Consider the following 20,514-nt stretch of genomic DNA (forward strand, 5'->3'; position numbering starts at 1 on the left):
GTCACAGTCTGGGAAAGGGTGTCAGAATCATTGCTCAATAAATAGAACAAAGCAGGGAAACCTCGGGTGGGCAGGGATGGCACAGCCCTGCTTCCTACACCATGTGGCACTGACCTCCTAAGGATTTACTTGTTGGAGACTGGAAGAGAGATAAAAATGATTTCCACATTTTCTATCTTCATCTCAAAACTCCCGCAAAAGCACTGTGAGAAGGAACACATCCATTGGGCACTGGGTTTACAATTGACAGGCTCTGCTTCCACGTGCTTGGGGAGGATTAACACTGCAATGGCAGTGCCACAGGCTGGCTTTGCTGGATGGGAGGGAAGGAGAGCACTGACCTGCAGCTGGGTGTTCCTACGGGAGCTGGGTGCAACGCCCAGTCCCTGCACAGGATGCCAAGGGTGGGCAGGATATCGCTGTCACTTTATCCCTTCCCAGAGTCCCAGGTGGTCACAGAGAACGGGGAAGAACTGCCTGTGCCAGGCAGGCAGGGAGCAAGGCTGGCTCTCCCTGCTAATGTAATCACACGCCTTCTCCTGCAGCTTTACACCACACTCCCTCCGCAGAAGGATGAATCCTAGATAATGTTTAGTGGTTACACACACAGAGCACAGCTACCAAAAAACCGCCTGTCTTCTCTTCAGTGCTGCAAAGCTTTGCTTTTGTAAGGCCACATCTGGAAGTAATACTTGACATGAGGAATTGAATAACTTGGCTTATAGAAGAGAAAATAATGTGACACTGTCCCCAACCACGAACTGCACCGTTACCCACGGCGAAAGTACATGCATGTCTGCAGACACTGTCCTGCACCCAAACCTCCACCCACAAGCGGCAGCCAGCACCTCAGATTCCCCTGCAATCGGACATTTTCTGAATGTTTGTAAGGCAAGGTCAGTTACATATATTGAGTTTACATTTAAGTAGCATTTCTGCCCAAAAACATCTGGAAGCAGTTTTTCCTCCAGATGTTTCCCTGATACATACCTTCCACTCAGCATCCCAGATTCAGATGTTTCCATGTAGCTTCATGCCCTCATTGAAACCGAGGCCATCCCAGGGACACTGTTGGCCTCTCCAGCACAGAAGCAGTTCATGCTCCAAGGCATCATACAGGACACCCACACCTGGTGGAAACTGGAGACAAAGCGGAGCCCAGCAATGGCAGGGGGGGAAAAACAAAACCAAAGCAAAAAGCTGTATCAAACAGCTGCTGGGGAGCAGGAGGGGAAGGCAGTGGGGACAGAAAGCTCCGTGTTAAAACCTCACCCTCCTCTCAGCTGCATAGAGGGAAGCACTGCTTAACTTTGGGCAGTTTGTATCTTCCAGAGCCCCAGTAATATATAAAAGATGGTTCAGGGGAAGGCTGAGGACACACAGTACCAGTGTTCATTGCAGGGGTTACAGGGAGGTGGAGCAGTGCTCAGTTTCATTGCCTAATTGCTAAAGGCTAGAGCTTCTTTTCCTTAGCCTGAATCAGGACTCCTGCTGCAGTGACACATCCAAGGAAGCACCAAACCCACTTTCTACTTGCATGTGTCAGCTCCAGGGCACACGGTCCCTCCAGCCATGGCAGGGCCTCCACATCCCACCATGGACTGATTTACACCAGCACCACAGCCACTGGATACAGGGCTAGAAGGGGTGCTTTCCCACAGACAGAACTCAGGCTGGAAAAGCTTTTCACCTCAGCTTTGGATTAGCAGCCTGCTGTGCTGCAGCTGGCATTTAGAAGGCAGTTTACCTGCCACTTGCTTTGATGAAGAGACCTGTGCATCAAGGGGGCTTGACAACACCAGCCCCACAAGGCTACAACTGTTTTCTTGGAGCCACAGCATTAACCTAGACCTGGCCAGGCCAGGCGTGCAGAGCCCCAGCACTCCTAGAGCTTAAGCCCTGCAACTACACTTCCAGCTAAAAGGCTAGCTGGGACTAGTGAGGGAGGAGCATCACCCCCAGCTCCCCCCAAAGTAGAAACCACCTCTGCTTTTCAGCACTGCCAGGTGTAGGTTAGAGCAGTCTGCCTGTGTATAACAGCCATACTGCTGCTTGCTTGGGAGTTTTGAGTTCAGCTCATTTTATAGCTGCTTAGCATGAGTCATATTTGTCTGCAGCTCAGCTTTTCCTTGTTTCTCATGCTGGTGCTACTGTACCACAGCATAGCTGTTACACTGCTGTAGCTGGTAAGTGCCCACAGCTTTTTCAAAATATCAGAGAGGCCACAAACTCAAATTTAGGTTGCATCACAAGCAATACAGCAAGCTGAAGGGGGTAGTTTAAGGGCAAGCCCACAGTCCCTGCAGCATAAGAGGCATTAAACACACCAGCTTCAGGCAACTGGCAAGAGTTTCAGATCTCACCTTTCTACTGAGCACAGAAAGCCTGAAGGGGAAACCTACTTTCCTGCAAGGCAGGGAGACACCTTTGAGTGTGTCCAGGAGCCAGGACCCCAGCTGCTATACCACCCCCAGTTTGTCTGAAGTCATTAAGAGGTTAGCCCCAGTACCTTCATATCTAGGTTAGTTGGTACAGAATCATCCCAGCAGGACACTCTCCCTTCAATACCTCCTTCTGGCACAGTGTTTGAGCCCGGCTGGAGGTCAGCACCAGCACAGATGGGCCACATATGCTCTTCAGGTTGAGTTTCTCCCTCTGCAGACCTGCCTCTTTTGGGTCATCAGCATCTTCCAGGGCAGATAACTTGCTGCACCCCTTCTCTGGACAAGTGCAGTTTTCACCTGGGACAGCTGGCAATGAAGAAACTAGAGGCTGTTTAAATGTGTCAATTCACCTTTAATGTTTGAAAAAAATAAATGGTATTTGAGCCATTGCAGTTATGAAGGGAACAGATCTTGCTCCACGAGAGACTGTGAACAGGTTTCACATTAGACTCATGCTTGGAAAAAAACCCCAAAACAAAACCCAAAATATTCTCCTTTCAGATCCAGAGTGGAGTTCTGAATAGACAAGACCACAAGAGTGCCCCAGACAGACCAAGGCACATACCCCAGTGCAGACATTTCCATCAACATGAGATTATGACAGCTACAGTCTTTCTAGTTACAACATTGTTCTATCAATATTACAAAATTAGGCATACTTTGGATTTTGCACAGAGACAAGAAGGACTTTTACTTCAGGAAGTAGTCAACCTGGGTCAAGTCATTTCACAATGAAGAGCTCCCTTCACTCTACCCTTTCTCCCCCAGCAGTGACTTATTACCAACACCAAATTAATCTGAGACACAAGTTAGGCTCACCAGACCAGTGATACTGTCTATGCATTAGTTAGCAAACCAATTAATAGACTGTATGACAAGCACCAGGTATTTACTTGCCATCACACAGCATTTCTCCACACCCAGATAAAAAGAACTTCCTGCAGTGTAATCCAAGAGTCAGTACATACTAAGACAACATCACTGCTGAATCTATTGGAGACCAAGACATTTGTCTGCCTTTGAAGCAGATGTCACATGAGTTTCCTTCACACAAACATCACATGTAAGTTTAACTTCTTGGTACTGTGCTTTAAGAACAAAAGCAGATATCAGAACATGGAGGAGAGACCTCCAGAAATAGCTTATCAGCTACAGAAAATAAAAAAAGGAGACAGTGGCCACTTACAAGTCTTCCACATGACTAGCTTGCTTTAAGGAGAGCATCAAGTTAAGGCAGTGTTGAGACAACTGGCTAAGAACACGCCAAATAGAGCTGCTGTCAGTAGTCACCAATTTGATATCCTATTCCATTTCAGGGACAGGCTACGTGGCTTTAGATCTCAGCATCAAGGTCTAAAGACTTCAGCCACAGGATGCTGCTTTCTGCAGCAAACAGCAGCTCAGGGGGATGTTTGTTGAAGTCTTGTAGACCAGGCTGAGTTGCTTACAAGTCTAAGTCAATGTTTCAGCAGAGCCAAAGATACAGTGCTGGGCACTAAAAGAGAACACCGAGGGTGCCAGCTGCAAGTCTGTTTATCACAGTCCAAGGTGGAGTTCAACTTGTATGTGAAAGCCACGTAATCAAGAGCCACCCCATCAGCTTTCAGGGAAGGTCTAGGTACCTGCACTGAGGTTACTGGGAGAGCCAGCTCTCTACAGTCTGCAGGGTGGGTACAGAGGCTCACACTGGCTTTGCTCCTCGTTACAAGATTAACAGTCTAATAAAACTCAGTAAGGAAGTCAGGGTCTTTTGGCCTGCCCAAAGAAGTTTTCCCAGCCTCAAAGAAGGAGTTACCACTGAGGGTGCTGTTGTGGAATGGTTTTATTTCTTCCCACGTAAAGGCCATTGTTTAAGCATTTACAGGTTTCCTAGTGCAATACAACCAAAAAAAAGCAGTAACAAAAAAAATGCCGCCTTCTTCCCAGGCAACTAAACAGAAGTAGATTTTTACTGCAACATATACACATTAAATATAGTATACAGTCCATGCAGCGGCATAGCCATGTTAAAGGGAGTCGTGGCTTCAGCCATCAGTGCATTACAGTCCAAATTTCACTTCTCCTACTTCCTATCCAGACTTGAAGAGAAGAATTGCAACCTGACCCAAGTAAAAATAGATGAAGTGCTTTGTCTCATGTGTTACATAGCTGCCAAAGTTTCTGCCAACAATGCAGTGCCAAGTTGGGTTGTATTTCTTGTCAAATTCCTGAAGAAAGAGAAGAGAGGCATTAAGGCCAAGAAAGCCCACATGAAAATAGTTCAAGCACAAATTCTTAGCTGGTTCTGTTCACACACTATCGCCTCTCCTCCCACCTGCAGCATCTTTAGATCCCCCACTGCAAGACACTATTATATTAAGCAAGGTAGTGACTGACACAACCACACCTCTGTGCTGGATTGTTTGAAGGATCCAACACAAGCACATCATTTCTGGGGTCTCAGAGCACCCATCAGCCCTGGGCAGAAAGAACAGACCTAAGAGCTCTCCCTCATACAGTGCTATTCAAGCCCTGCGTGTAGGCTAGCTCAGGGGAATTTCTCCTCTCCCATTCCAAGCCCACTCACAAAAAATAAAAAAGATTTTGGCATGTCTGCTCCAGCAAGGCATTTGAGCTTAAAGGTCACCTAAAAAAGGAAGGAGAAGTCTGGCTTCTGCCATTTGGGACTCTTCTTCACATGAAGGGGAGAAAATGCACAGGTAAGTTCACAGGCCAGACTGCACATCAAGACCTAAGAGGTCAGAGGTAAGCGAGCTAAATGCTGCCTTAAGAGTCAGTCTTCTCCTACCCAGCAGGTAAGACAGGGTTAAAGACCATTTTCCTCCCTCTAATTAATACACAACTCCCAAGAACACCCTTCCCTCCCCTGAGACATAGCCAGAAGAACAGACTCAACATTCAAGATTAAAGCAAGTGTTAGTCCTCAGACAGCAGCAAGACAGTTTGAGCTCTTTGCAGGTAACCTTTGAAGTAAGGAAAAGCTTTCTTGCCAGGGCATGAAGGTGCAGCAAATTGCTTCCATCCTTCCAGTAAACCCTCAGAAAATAAAGGCCAACTTCTTTTTGGATGCCTTCTGTTGCACTCACTTTACAGGCTGCATTGCCCCAAGCACTTTGAGCTAAGTCTTGCCTCCAATCAAAGTGATCTGAGAAGTTAAGAGACACCTTTCAATCCTTTACATTCAAACTTAGATTATAAGCAAGGTCCAAACGCTAGCTCAGGTGCCAGGACCGTATTGCCTATGAAGTCACACTTCCCTCCTTCAAAAGCACATTGCCCAGCCTTTCAGAGAAGTGGCTACAGAGGGAACTGACAGCTCCCAGATGCCATCAAGCATGAGACTTAAGTTAATGGGCTCCTGCAAGTGGGGAGACCTCTTCACAAGCCACGGGAGCTGCCTGCACTGTTTTTAAAGCAGCACCTTTCACAACCCTGCCAGCCAGCACAAGGCTACATCCTCCACACCACCCACTCCAGGGCTCCAGAGCCAGGAGCACAGCAGACAGAACCACATGTGCACAGCTGCCCACTTTGAAACAGAGTAAACCCACCCAGCACTAGTACTGAAAGTCAAGCAGCAGCATCTGTAGAGCAAGCCCTAAAGAGAGACTGCAGCCAGCTCTTTCTAGGCTGGCAAATCCAGAGGGACAGCACTCACACTGCTCAGAGCTTGCCCAAGCAACAGACCAGGCCCTGCTCTGCCATAGCCCTCCTCTGACCTTGCAGAAGTCACTCTATCCTCTTGGGAACAGCAGTAAAGAAGCAAAGAAGAAAGCATCTTCTCCCTCCAAACACACAAGTACGAAGCCTCAGGCAGACGCTCAGGCTCACAACAGGCACACATACTTAAGAGCTTCAGGAAGTCTCAGCCAGACCAGCCCCCTCATCCCTTAGTTACCTTCTTTATATATGCTGCAATGTCCTTTTCTATGTTGTACTTCTCCATTGCTTGTGTAGCACAGTCTACGGCATCCTGCTGCATGTCCTCGGACATGTCCGCATTCTTGATCACAGCCTTTCTGTCAGACATTGTGAACCTAAGGCAGAACATAGATTCCTTTAAACCCTTCCCAAGAAAGGAGAAGCTTCCTGTACATCAGAGGTTGTCCTTTCTATGGCATGCTGCATCACAAGCAGACACTACAAACCCCCGTTATGCCCAGGGTGAGTTTATCATGGTAGCCTACAGTAGTCCCAGGCTAAGGTGCCCCTTACAGCTAGAGCACTGTAGCACTGGCACTGTCTGGAGGTTAGATCAGAGATAGCCCAACATCAGCAACTGCATTAAACACATGCAGAGAAAGCTTACTGTGGGGGAGGAGACAGGATCTGCAGAGAGCTACAGCCAAGTTTGCCTTCCAGGTGCACCAGTGGTTTGGATCATCAGATGTTCAGAGTCTTGCAAGCCTCCCCTCTGGCAGGGAGGCTCAGGAAGCATAACAGCAGCAGTGCTTTTCATTCCACCCCATGCCAGGAGTTACAGTTACTGCTGCTAGTTTAGCCTGGAAGGAGTTTTTTCCATATTCAGCCTATCATCATCCCCTCACCACTGCTTTGCCACTGAAACCCAGACTTCAGCTGTCCCCATGGGACAAAGCTGGTCTGGCAAGCCAGAAACAGGGGCAAGGGGAAAGCAAGCCCCACTACAGAGCTAGTACAGCTAGGGCCTGGCAAAGGAACCTCCTGTTCCTCCCCTTGCTTGTGAACCACAATACAGATGCTAGAAACTAGCATGCTAGTGCTGCCCATGACCTTTAAGAAACTAGAAAATGGTATACTGGAGCTGAGCATTGATCCTCATTCACTCTGTAAGTTAGTTCAGGTGCTTTGTACCCATCACTGAATCCATTTACATAGATCTGCCACGGCCTTTCTAGGGAGGCATTCAGCACTGGGAAGTTTCCAGTACAGTTCATATTATCCTAGAAAATAGGGATTTCGCAATTCTAGCCCTGCAGCCTTTCTTCAAGCAAAGGCCACAACACATGCCCTGGGGAAGGCACCCCATGCAGTCCTGCTGCTGGCTAGTACACTCCAACACCCCTCCAGGCACCAGACTCCTCACTCCCAAGCCACACATGAGGCCCGGTCAGGAGGCACCTGTTATCTGGGGGACTGGTCAAGCAGAGGTCTGCACCAAGAAGGACCACAGCTGCTCACCTTGGCAGCAGCTCTTACCAGAGCATATTAAAACTTTGTGAGGATAAGCTTCTTAATGGCAAGGAGTGCCTCCCATTAAGCCTGCAGAGCACCATTAAGTTTCCTAAATCCTTTTACATTGCTGTAAGCCTGAGTGATACTACCAAGCATGTTTTGAAATAGTGAAACTACACATTTTTAGCTCTACTGGGGAGTGAAGAAAATCTGCTGCAATGATCGCTTCCTGGAACAGACCCAGAAAACTGAAGGAGTAGCTTTGTTACAGCAATTAAAGGAGCCTGCTATCCAGAGTGAAAGAGAATCCAGTTACATAATTGCAGCCCTATGATTACAATACTCCAATTCTTCACTCTGCCTGCAGTTGAAGACTTCTATTGCAACCTTAATTTATACGTTTTAGATACAATGTTTAACAGAGCACTGCTATTAACATACACCAATAGCATCAGGAGGAATGACAGGAACTGAGCTCAAATGCCAACAGAGAGCACACGCCCCTACCACAGCTCTGGAAAACCCACTTCCATCCAGGCAGTTTGTTCCCCTCCGTGCTGTGGTTTAAGTCAGTGGGTGTTAGCCTGTAGCCCAGAAACCCTGGGAGGATAAGACATGGCTCAGAACAGCCCAACCAACTCCCTGTAGATTTGGATTCACTATCCAGGAATCCGGCAATCCCTTGGTAAAGTCTTCCAAGGGTCCAGCCCACAGGAAGAAGGAAGTAGCAGAAATTCACTTGTAGGTCATTCTTCCAGGAAAGCCTCTTTAGGGAAAGAGGGCAGGCACGCTCTCGCATCAGGCCTTTGCACACCTCCACTGCACACCAAGTTCAGAGGGCATTTGCCATTACATAACCAGCCACAGAGTGACCTGCAAAAGCATCTTCCTTCCTCATTGTTTAGGCAAGGAGCATCTCAGTGCAGGCCCATGCTGCCAAGGGCCAATAGCGCCATAGGAAAAAAACCAGTTATCCTTCAGTAGAGCTGCAAACACTGACCAGCTTGCCCTCCCCAGCACTGCACTGCTCCAGGGCACAGCACCCTTCACAGGCCAACCATGACAGGGGCTGGCAGCCAGCTGTGCTGCTGGAGGGAGGGTCCCTTGCACCCACCATGGGGCAGGGAGCAGCTCCCATCCCATCCACCCAACTGAACACCACAGAGCAGGGCCTCAGTCTCAGCTCATTCCCCTGCAGGGTTACAGAGGCATCCTCCCCACAAAGCAGCCCAGCTGGATGAGTTACACATCTTATCCCTAAGCCACAAGATCACAGCTGGCCCTCAGGGTCTTGCCACCCAAGTCTGGCCCCCTCTGAGGCAAACCAGAAAGCCCCAGCACCCCACCCTGAGCAGGACAGGCCAGGGAAGGGGTAACAGTAGAGCTCCAACAGCCACCCCTTCCCCATCCCAGGGCAGGACGGGGTCCTGAGGGAAGAAGAAAAGACCATAGCCCTAGCAGCCACTCCAAGGCAGGATGAGGCCTTGGGAGGGGGATTAGGGCCAAGCCAGCACCCAACCCTTCCCTCACCAGGGTAGGATGAGGTTTGGAAGGAATATGAGGCCCAAGTCCAGCACCCAACCACTCCCCTAGCAGAACAGGATGGAGCTTTAGGAGGGAGACAATGCTCAAGCTCAGCACCCACTCCTTCCCTCACCAGGACAAGATGTGGCTTTAGGATGGGGATGAAGCACAAACACCCCACACACCCACTCTTTCCCTGCTCAGGCAGGATGGGTGCCTAAGAGTGGAATGAGGCCCAAGGCCAGCACTCACTGCTTCCCCACCAGGACAGAATGGAGCCTGAGGACAGGGGCAAGGCCAAAGCCCAGCATCCACCAGGGCAGAAGGGGGCCCTTACAGAGGTGCGGCACAGCCCCTTCCCCACCAGGGCGCAAGGGGGGCCCGGGGAGGCGCTCGCCACACCCGGCCGCACGTGCAGGCCAGAGCCCTGCGTGACCTTCACCGGGGGGGGGGGAAGCCCCGAGGGCACCCGAGGCAGCGGTGACCTTGCCCGGAGCGGGGCCGGTACCGCACTGGCGGCAGGCCACCGCGGCGGGGCGGGCTCCGAGCGCCGCCGGGAGCCGCCCACGGGGCCGGAGCCCCCCGCCCGCCCGGGCCGCGACCCCCTCCCCGCGGGGCGGCCCCACCGCCACCTCACACACGGAGCCACCGGTGGCCAGGAGAGGCACAGAGGTCCCCGCCGCCCCGGCCCGGCGGAGGGCGTCGCTCACCTTCACAGTGACAGGGCCACCCCGGGAGGGCGAGGCACGGCACCGAGGAGGAGAAGGAGGTAGGAGGAGGCCCGGACCCGCTCGCCTCAGCCCGCTCCGCTCCGTTCCCTGCGCCGCGCCGAGCGCTCTGCGCCTCACCGCCGCGCCGCGCTCAAATACCGCCCCGCCCGCTGCGGCGCGCGGCCCGTCGCTCTCCCATTGGCTGCGCCTCCTGCCACGCCGCCTTCTCATTGGCTGATCCTCAGCGCGGCCCGCCGCCCCGGCCCGTCCGCCCGCGCTGTTCTGCCTACATCCTGTTTCATCCCACAATGCCGCGGGGCGCGAGCGGGGCGGGGCGGGGCGGTGCCTGGCGGGGGCGGGGGGCTACCCTGGTGCTGTGAGGGGTAGGGGTCTGGTCCCGGGGGGCTGATCCCAGGGGGGTCTTCTCCACCTTGGGGACCCTGATTCCCTGGGGGGACGCTGATCCCCTGGGGGTGGCTGATTCCCTTGGAGGGGTCCCCGTTGCCTTAGGGGGCCCTGATTACTCCGTGGGGGTCCCCCCTGCCTTGGGGACCCCGATACCAGGGGATGACCCTGAACCCCTGGCAGGGACCCACTGCCTTGGGGAGACCTGCTCCCCCTGGGGGTAACTGTCTCAGGATGCCTGATACCTTGAGGGGGGCTTGCTGCTGTGGTGTCCCTGACCCCCATGGGCCGGGCTCTGCCCTCACACCAGGTGTGACAGACATGTGCGTAGCTCAGAGGACAGACCCCGGAGGCAGGCCAGCATGTCAGCACCGTAAGGGCACGCTGTGCCCCCTGCCTTCCCCTGGCTCTGCCCCGCTGCGGGTCGGAGCAGGCACTGCGGGGCTCTGGTTTCAGCGTTGGGCACCTGTGTGCTGAGGCAGCTCAGCCCAGCGCTGAAAACGGGGCAGTGTTAGAGCGGAGGGGGGCTCCATGGCATTAGGATTATATTCCCAACTCTGAGAGATCCGAGGGCATCGTTGTGGCAGGATTTGCTGCAATGTTGCTGGGCACTGAGCACCGTGGCCATCCGAAGTAGCTGCATTTCAGCACTGCTGTGTACACATAAAACCAGGTCTTGCGTGTGGCTCCCCGCCAGCAGATTCCTGGCGTCCTGTGAGACTTCTCTGTGTCCGCAGAGCTGCCTGCAGGCCAGGGACCGCCATGTGCAAAGTGTTCTTGGAAAGGCGGCTCAACCTGAGTAAAAAACCAGTTCTGTCAGTGATTAGCTGTAGCTTTGCACCTCGATGGTATCTTCCACCTGAGATCTTCCACGCATGGTGGTCATTGATCACTTGAGCCTTGTGATACCCTCCCAAGGTGGCTGGTGTTGCTGCAGCTTCTCATATTTACAGCTGAGGAAACTAAGGCAGTAGCAGGAGAGAGTGACCTGTGAAAGGACCCTGAGGCCATTGGCAGCTCCATTAGGAACAGATCCAGGTCTCCTGGAGCAAGATGTAACCTCCTCCTCCTCCACTGTCCCCAGATGTCCAGGTTTTCAGGCCACTCCAGGCAGGTGCTCGGTTTCCCCCACAGGACTCAGTATCTCTCCTTGCTGTGCAAAGCCAGACAGATTTCCCCCTCCTGAACACATCAAGAGGGCTCCCTCATTTCTTGGGGTTTTCCTGCTCTTATACTGGTAGCAAAGCTTGGGGGATGCCCAGCAAAGGTGGGAGCATCTTTCACTAAACCATTAGCCCCATGTCCTGCGGAAGCTGCTGCTTTTCCCTGGGGGTGTCTCAGCAAGTCCTGTCAGGTCCAGCCCTGCTTCGTGTGGGAAAGCTGATAAAATCCCAAGCCTGGGTACTGCGCTGCCGAGAAGCGGCCCCGCATCACACCTGCACTTGGAGGTGACTCGTGGCTGTTCGAGCAGCTTCATCATATGTTCACTATGAGAATGTGAAAGCCAAAGTAAGGGTGAAGGGGAGAATAAAAACTTTCTGTTCACCCTGAAGTACAGGGAAACGCACGACCGCACTGTGATACCCTGGTTTGCATTACTGATCTCCCAGGAGTAAAGCCCTGGTAAAGCTCAGCTTTAGCAACAGCGCAGGTGGGATTGCCATTGAAGCAGGTCAAAGGGCTGATCTGGTGCTGCGCTGCCTTGGCAGGGAACCCTCTAAAGGCCGTTGCCAGCAGCCCTGCAGCAGGATCCCCATGGCTGGTGGGGAGCTGGCAGTCAAACCCCGTGCTGCCCATTCTGTGCAGACCTCAGGGTGGGAAACAGCAAAGGAGACTCACACTTGTAGCCCGCCTGCTACCCACACACCCGCCTGTGAGGTCTCATGGGGTCCTGCGCCGGGGCTGACAGCAAACGAGCAGCGGGGCCAGCAGGATCCTGGCACACAGGTGTAACACTGGCGCTTTGTCTGCTTGGCTTTCCTGCACAGGGCTCCTGCCCTCGCTAAATGTGCTCCCGGCATACACCTGCCCCCTGGGCTACCCCTGCGGGCCCATCTGCCATGCTGGCAGCCAGCCAGCTCCCATTTTGGTTGCTCCATTTCACTTGAGCAGAGGTGCCAAGAAGCCTTTTGCAGAAGCCACCTGAAGAAAAGCCCAACAAAACGAAAAAGTCACCATTCCCATGCTGTCCCCATTCCCATGCTGTGGTGCCCACACAGCGCTGACTGGTGTGAACAGTGGTGAGATGGAGATAGCACTGCCTGGGCTCAGCTGGCTCTTAATGAGACCAGTTTTAATTGCATGCGTGGCCTTGAGAACCAGGGAGACCACTCCGGGTACTGAAATCTATCTAATTTGATTGCTCAAAGAAGACAAGCCTATGGCTGATAACAGCACTCGAGGGACAGGCTGGAGTTCACTCCACGGCTACACTTTTGCCTCATGAGCAGGCAGCCAGGAATGGGATGATCCTTTTTGCTAATGAAGTGGATATTTCCTGGTGTGACCTTTGCAGCCTCTGAGATACTGGTGAAAACTCCCAATAGCAAATAAAATATTTACTATTCACAAATGGGTCCAGACCTGAGCTTCAGCCTTAAGACTGCAGAAGCCAGAGAGCAGCAGAAAAGATAGTGAGGACTAATGCTGCAAGGCACGGCACTAAGTTTGTAAGACCACCACTGGTGGCATGGGACCTGACCTCCAGCCTTCAGACAACTAATTTGAGAGCCTCAGCATCCCTTCTGGGCTCAAATGCCCAAAGCCTGGCTGCATCAGCCAGGGAATGGCTGCAGGTCACCTGCTGTCTGCCCAGCACCGCACACACAGGAGCTGTGGACATCCAGGGATGCACCAAGAGCTGCTATGGCTGAGAAGCAAAGTGTCAACAAATAAATATGTGGCCAGAGCAGAGGGCTGGGCTGTGGATGTCAAATTACAGCTTCAGGTCTCAGCCTTATTAACATTAAGACCCTCTGCACTGCTCTGGGAAACAACTGATTGTGTCTTTGCATCCCTGGAACTGTGTTTTTCTTGCTTTCTTCTACAGGCTGACTTTTCTTGCTCCCTCTGCAGGCAGGGGAAGTGGGCAGTGCCTGTCCTGCTAGGACACAGGCAATGCCCTGCACCCACCGACGTGCTCTGGGTCACAGCAGGCCACCCCCAGCCAGGCCCCTGCCTTCATCTGTTTTGGATGCCAGTGCTAATGCAGTAACAGGCTTAGCTACAGCCCTTTATGAGCTTCCATCTCAGTGGCAGCAGGAGTAAATATTTTTATGGCAGTGTTTCCAGGGGCTCTGCGTGGCTGGAGGGGGTTGGAAATGCTAATCTCGGGGGTGGGGGTGGGAGGGAGGCCATGAGTGGGCAGATGATGGGCAGCTGCCAGAGTGGGACCTGCAGTGGGAGCTGGGAGAGGCAGGTCAGAGTTCTGCAGGGAGCCCAGGATGCAGGAACCCACAGGGAGCCTGGGGAGCGGGGATGGGGCTGACCCATGTCCCCGTAGGCTGGAGCACGGCTTAGCCTTGCCTGGCTGGAGTGGGCAGGCTCCCCAGGGCTGCGCTGCAGAGCAGCAGAGTGGGTCATTCCAGCAGGGCTCCTGGGAGTGTCTGGCTGCGAGGGCAGCCGGCTCTGCTCAGGTTCGCTGCGCAGTGCTTGGCTGGGCTATTTATAGCTCTGCTGAGTCTCTGTTGAGGCAACAGATCTCTGAGGCTTGTGGATCTTTTCCATGAGCATCCCAGACCAGGAGGAGCAGAGCCTTAGCTCTCCCCTTGCCAGGACGGAACGGAGCCGTGGTTTGCATCAGGGCGGCGGCGCTGCAGGGCACAGAGCCCAGCTACGGCCCCGGTGCAGGCACAGGAACCAGCCCAGCTGCGCTGGAGGAGGCAGCTTGCTCCTCCCCGGTACTGAGCTGCAGAGGAAACCCTGCGTTTTTCTCCTTCAAGGAGCTCCAGCATCTGGCAAACACCAAACCAGTCTTGCAACACTGCTGCCGCGGGTGAGCCGGGCCTGTGGGTCAGGATACCACCACCCTTGGCAGAGCCAGGTTGCCCGGCCTGTATTGCTACACCATCCCTTACTAACAAAGGAGCTTCGTTAGCGGGGAGGGATCTGAGCTACTGTAAGTCAGGTGTCAGTTCCTACTGCCATGGGTTTCTGCTTAATCCTCGTGTGTGACACAGTGACAACCACGAAATCTGGTTTTACTATTTTTTACTATTATTCCTGAGCTGAGGCCAGGACAGATGACGGGGGCTTGGCACATTTTAAGGCTAGAGGCAGCTGCTGAGCGATGCTCGTCTTGTCTGTCCTGTACAACAGGATCCCCAGGCTTTCCCACAAGGAATCCTATGCTTCAAACCTCCCAGTATCTTCCCGGTGCAAGTGGGTGCAGAAGAAGCATTTGCCTCCCTCCTCCCCTGTCTGTCCCAGGGATGCCCATGGGTGCCTTCAGACCAGGGCAGGAGGGAGCTGCCCAGGGGACCCAGCTGCAAAGGGATGAGGTATAAAACCATGGCCCTGAACCCAAATGGTGACAGTCAGTCGTCCACAGAGCTGGCTCCAGTGTGGGTGGCTGCTCCTGTAATCCCTGTGTAACCCACCCCAGTTATGTCCTGCCTCCTTCCCCAAAATGGTCAGCAGCAGGAGAACATGGAGAAGCCCCCCTCCTGCCCCGCACAGCCCTGGCCGAGGCCACCGCTGGGCGCTGCAGGCTCGGTGCTGCTCTTTGCACGTGAAGGAGCACAGCCTTGAGGGAAGAAAGCGCTTCAAATGTAATGGAGGGAGTCGCGTTCCTGAATCATGACAAAAAACATTTATTTATAAATTCCTCCGAGTGCACTATATAAGGCACTTCACGGGGATTAACAGGAAAAGGGCCTGGTGGCAAGGAGCAGTTTGCCATCTAAGGCTGTGCTCCTCCTGCCCCACAGCCATGCGCTTCCCCACAAGATGCATTTCTAATCCCAAGTGATTTTAAGTCAAAAACTTCAGACTTTGTGCACATCTACCCTAAGAAACAGAAAGGTCTGGGAAACCAAAAGCTGGGCTGCTGGTGCAACTTGGCTTCCATGCTACACCTCTGTAGTAACATCCCCCATAAGAGATTTTTCTTATTATTTAACCTGAACCCACTTTGTTACAACTGAGCCTGTTATTTCTGCTCTGCCCCACCGTGGACACGGCACACTGACGTATTTTGCAGCACATGTCCATAGCAGACTGCAGAAATGTTGCCTTTGTCTCCTCTCCCTGCAGGTCTGCTCACCTCCTTGCTCTTCTCCAGATTCCACCATCACTCACTCCTTTTTGCCAGTAATAATAAATAACAACAGCAGCAGTAAAACACCTTCTTTTATTAATTCTCCTCACTCTCCCCGTATGTCCTGGGGGTGTGTGGGCACGGCAGTGACACACGGGCACCCCCAGAGCAGGGCGGCTGCTCCACACAAAAGGGGATTTGGCCACTTCATTGTATTGACACAAACCCCCTCCGTCAGGTGGTGCCTGCTGCAGCCAGAGCACGAACATCACAGCCGGGGCGACTGCAGGTACTCATCCTCGTCTAGTGACATCGCAAGCACCAATAATCATCCTCCTGTGGCTGTTGCATCGGGTGAGGAGTCGGCAGCTCCTGCTCTCCTTGCAGAGACACTCTGCAAAGCAACTGCACAGAAGCGAGATGCGGGCGTGAGAGGGAGGCGCTGCCAGCAGCTCAACCCCACGTTCAGCTTCTGCCAGGGGGAGAGCCTTGCAGAGCCTGACTCGTAGCAAAACGTGTTGGTTGTTCTCCCCAGCAAGTGACAGCCTGAACATGAAGCACACGCGGGGTGGCATGCACTGCCTCGGGGGACAGGTCTGCATGCGGCCGGGCACCCTAATGACCTGCCACCTCAGCACCCGCATTGGTCGTGGGGCAGGATCTGGCCAGCGGCTCCTCCTGGGTGCTCACCCCTCAGCACCGACGCCTGGCACTTGCCTTGGGCGAGGGGGACACAGATCTGGCCCTTGCTCATCGCTGCAGTGCCCAGCCACCAGCTTTCCGGCTGCTGAAGCCGGGTCTCTCACCACCCGCAGCCTCCCCCCAGAGGCTGCCCAATGAGTTATTTTTTACCAGGAGTCAATTGTTTTGGCAAGTGTTTTGCAAACTGCATTATGGAGGGTTTGCTATCAGTCCTGGGCTGCTTTGATCATCTTGTTTGCGAAGCAGTTTTCCGTGCCCTGGTTAACGTACGTTATTATCTCCCTGAATCCCTGCTATAGAACCTGAATAAATCCTGTGGAAAAAGAAAATGTCCTATAAAAGGAAATGTCCTATAAAACTCCAGCGGGGAGCTGCCACCACTGATGCTGAGGGTTTGATGACTGTAAGCAGTCCATTAACATCAATATCAGACTCCAAGTTCCCCAGTTTATTGTTCACAAATTGGGGACGATAAAGCATTTTCAGTACCTGCCATCCTCTTCACTGCACAAATCCAGTCTGGGCACATTTCTGTCTCTCAGGGGTTACTCTCACATCCCCCAAGAAATAGGAACCAGGTTCTCTCTGTGTCTGGTACGCTGAGCATCTTGTCCCAACGCCTGATCTGCAAAGGCGTTCAGTCCAGAGTGAGACCGGAGTGCACGAATACCGGACCTGGGACTGTCCCAGGTTCCCCACCTGGGAAAGGGGTCACTACCTGTTATTGCTGCTGGGAGCAGCGGGGTAGCAGGCAGAGGGGGTCAAGGTGTTCCTGCCCAGGGAGAATGCTCCTTCATCGGAAGAACCACTCAGGACTGGGTCAAGCACTTCCCATCAGCATCACACACTGGGGCTCTGAAACCCCCAAACGTGGCCTCTGGCCATGCAATGTCCTGCCTGCCTGTCCCCAAAACCAACATGGCCCTTTCATGGCTCCAGCGTGCACAGAGCTATCGCTTCTCGTCTCCCCAGGGTCTGTCCTGGAGCAGAGGCAGCTGCAGCGTGGCACCACGTCAGGGCAGCCTGGGCTTATCTCCAAGGCAAACGGGCTTAAAAATATGACAAGCTATAGACGGCTTTTTGTCTAAACATTGCTTTCCACGAGGTAATGCGTTCCTTGCCATCCCGCAAGCATGATAAAAAAACCTAATACTAAATGACTTGTAAGCCTTATTAATATGTATTCAGGTCATCTGCTCTCTGCAAGTTTTTGCAAGTGACTTGCGGTGTGCAGTTCATGCAGGATCCATAAATAAAAATATCTCTCTGGAATCTCGGCGAGGTTGTGTTAGCACAGGAACATAACAACTGTCTCTGTGCGTGTGGAGGGATGGGGTGACGCAGCCCAGACAGGCTGAGCCGTCCAGCCCACAGCTCGCAGCACCCAGCACCCCAGCCCAGGCTCCCAGACCAGCTGGATGCACTGAGAGCTGGGAACTCCCTTTAATCTGATCTCTCCTGAGGTGAAAGGCAGGTTTAGAGACAACATAAGCATCAAAGGAAAAGTCACATCAAACCACATGCTGTGTGACCGTGCCTCGTGGCTTTGCTCCTGCAGTGGGGGTCCCAGTCTGACCACGAGGCAGAGAGCTTTCAGGACACAGACTCAGTGTACTTGCAGGGCTAGGTCAAGGACGAGTGTTAATTTGACTTCTTCCCTTGAGTTTCTCCATTTTTTCTTTTCTGTCCTCCCACCCATTATAGCATTTGGGCTGGGTGTTCCAGCACAAGCCCTAAACCCAACGTGGTTTATCTGCAAGGGGCCCTGCCTGCACATCAAAGGGTTCCCAAATTTTAAGGTTGGAAGACCTGTTGTGATCACCTATTCCACCCTCCTGTGAGCCACAGCACTCACCAGGGTTGGTTTCTTGTGGTCGAGCAGAGCACAGCACTGCCCTCAGATGAGCTCGGGGGTGCCAAGGCATGCCTGGTTCTTTGGGCTGCCTGCAGGGGGGGGGTTTCCTCCCGCACCATCACAGCACACCCACAGCAGCCATGTCTCCGCAGCGCTCTCTGCATTACCTCCGCTTTACCACGCACCTTCCTTCCCTGCTGTGAGTCAGCCACAGGCTGCAGTCCCCAGGGGAGTCTCTGCTCCAGGAGCACGCTGGACACTCACAGGTGAACCAACTGCGAAATCACCTGTACATCACTTGGTACTCATGCATGAAATAATTGAGCAGTCATGCACGTGCTAATTGGGCATTCACATGCAAAATAACTGGGTGCTCATGCATGAACTACTTGGGTGCTCATGCATGCACTAATTGGGGGCTCATGTGCACAGTAACTAGGCATTCATGCATGCATTAATCGCGTGTTCATGCGTGGATTAATCCTGCACTCGTGCGTGAACTAATTGTGAATCTGTGTGCAGGTTCACTGCACGCTCATGCAGGATCTTTTTGGTTGCTTATGCATGCACTGGTTGGGCACTCATGCGCCTCCTGGACACTCATGCATGAACTAATTGTGTGCTGATGCAAGCACAAATTGGGTGCTCATGCATGAACTTGTAGGGTGAATTAACTGGGCACTCGTGCATGACCCAGCCGGGTGCTCATGCAAAGCCCGGCTGAGTGGCAGCCCTGCACAAGGCAGGGAAACCTGTCAGCGCCAAGCACGGGATGGTGCAGCACCAAAAATACTCACTGGTTCCCCCAGCATGCGGGAGCTTGTAGTTTTGTCTCCCCAGGAGCCTTGCTGCCACACGCGAGCTGATCTCACACCTTCCCCCAAGCTCCCCGGGGCGTAGGAAGGAGCTGCTGCTGTACCGACAACTTAAACTCTGTTCTGGCACAGCATAAATACAGGAAGCTCCAAAAGAAGGAGACAAGGTCTCTGCTGTGTAAAATGATTTAGGTCAGTCTCACTTCTGCAATGATTTATTTAAGCTCTAGCAGTTCCTGGCCTGAATGAGGGAAAAAATGAAGAAAAAAAATAGAATCCCCCATATTTACACTATTTTTCTGTAACGTTTATGTTGTGGAAGCTACAGATTCATCTGCCAGCTCTGATTTAATCCAGGCCTGCACACATTTCCACTACACACTCACATTTCTTGGGGTTGTTCTTTAAGGTGGAGCAACTTGCTAAGCACAAAATCTCAGCCTACAAAAGCTTTCGAGTAGTTGTTTCTCGCTGAAAAGCACATCCTGTCCCTCGATCGCTACACGGCTTTACGAGAAACGATCTTGCATTCCTGCAATCGAACAAATGGCCATTGCAAGCAGACTCAGAAGCAAAGCAGGCAGAAACAACCCACTGTGGGTGCAACTCTGCAAACCCACGCCAGCACCAACACCAGCCTGGCAAAGCAGGACCAGAAATGAGCGGCTCCCAGGGTGGGTACTGGGGGCGATGCCTAGCTAGGTAGCTATGTATGTAAATGTATACATATATTTGTATATCTATCACACAGGTATTCACGGGCTCGTTGTGGCACAGGTGCCTGGGCCAGCAGCCCACGGGGCTGGCAGCAACGAAAGCACCAGCCAAACCCTCCTTCCGTACCCTCCTCATCAGCCCGGTCAGTTGTCTACTAATGCTCTCACCAGACACTATGGAAGGAGATGCAACAGCTGATCCAATCAATAAATATACATTTTATACATCCCTTTAGTCTGTAATATATCTCTGTATATAAGAGGCCACAAGGGATTTTGTTTTAATTAGAGCAATGCTTGAGGCTGCTCTGCCTACTGTTTAATCTGCCTTAGAAATGTAGTGGGGGAAAGGTTGTCTTCACGCAGAGCTCTGCTCACAGCCCAGATTCTCACCAGCAGCAGCAACCCGAAGGTTCAGCGACAGCATGAGGACAGGACCAGGGAGACAGAGCGGAGCACAGCCCCGATCCACCTCCCTCTGGCACCTCAAGCACGAGCCAGGAAAATAAGTGATGCTAAACCAGAGTGGCTCTGACCCCACCACCCTTTGGACTTTGCTGATCTCCCGCCACGAGCCTGATGGTACGGAAAGTGGCGGTGCCTTCTCTAGGCACAAGGCAGTTTTTATAAACAGTTGGGTAAAACCCTGCTGGCATCTTCAGCATGAGTGCAAGGTGGCTCTTCTGTTGGGGTGCTGGGAATAGTCCTGTTTTCCTGCCAGTGATGGGGCTCTTCTTCCTGACAGCGGTGCCCTGCATAAGAAGGGTTGAGTATCCAAACATGGCCCACCGCAACAGATAGACGTTGGGGAGATAACCTTAAACATCCAGAACCTACCCAAAAAGCGCAGAGCTCCAGTGCTGGCTGTGTGTTGTGCAGAAGCAGGAAGAAAACTCAGCTTTTGGCCTGTTACTGCTTATGAAATCTCTTGG

At 52.7% G+C, this 20,514-nt stretch overlaps 1 protein-coding gene across 2 annotated transcripts; it reads right to left on the reverse strand.

Moving 5' to 3' along the window:
- Positions 1-4,248: 4,248 nt before the first annotated feature.
- On the reverse strand, positions 4,249-9,974 carry DYNLL2 (dynein light chain LC8-type 2). 2 transcript variants are annotated; one of them, XM_064467679.1, is made up of 3 exons: positions 9,833-9,974; positions 6,343-6,481; positions 4,249-4,651 (listed from the first exon to the last, which is right to left on the reverse strand). In XM_064467679.1, exons 2-3 carry the CDS (start codon positions 6,472-6,474, stop codon positions 4,514-4,516), a joined length of 270 nt encoding a protein of 89 aa, XP_064323749.1. In that variant the 5' UTR covers positions 6,475-6,481; positions 9,833-9,974; the 3' UTR covers positions 4,249-4,513. The 2 variants fall into 2 exon arrangements, with proteins under 2 accessions (XP_064323749.1, XP_009508510.1); XM_009510215.2 differs by lacking the exon at positions 9,833-9,974 and having other exon boundaries at positions 6,343-6,501.
- Between the last annotated feature and the right edge of the window lie 10,540 nt (positions 9,975-20,514).

Source organism: Phalacrocorax carbo, chromosome 17, assembly GCF_963921805.1.
Source record: "Phalacrocorax carbo chromosome 17, bPhaCar2.1, whole genome shotgun sequence".
Classification (NCBI taxonomy): domain Eukaryota; kingdom Metazoa; phylum Chordata; class Aves; order Suliformes; family Phalacrocoracidae; genus Phalacrocorax; species Phalacrocorax carbo.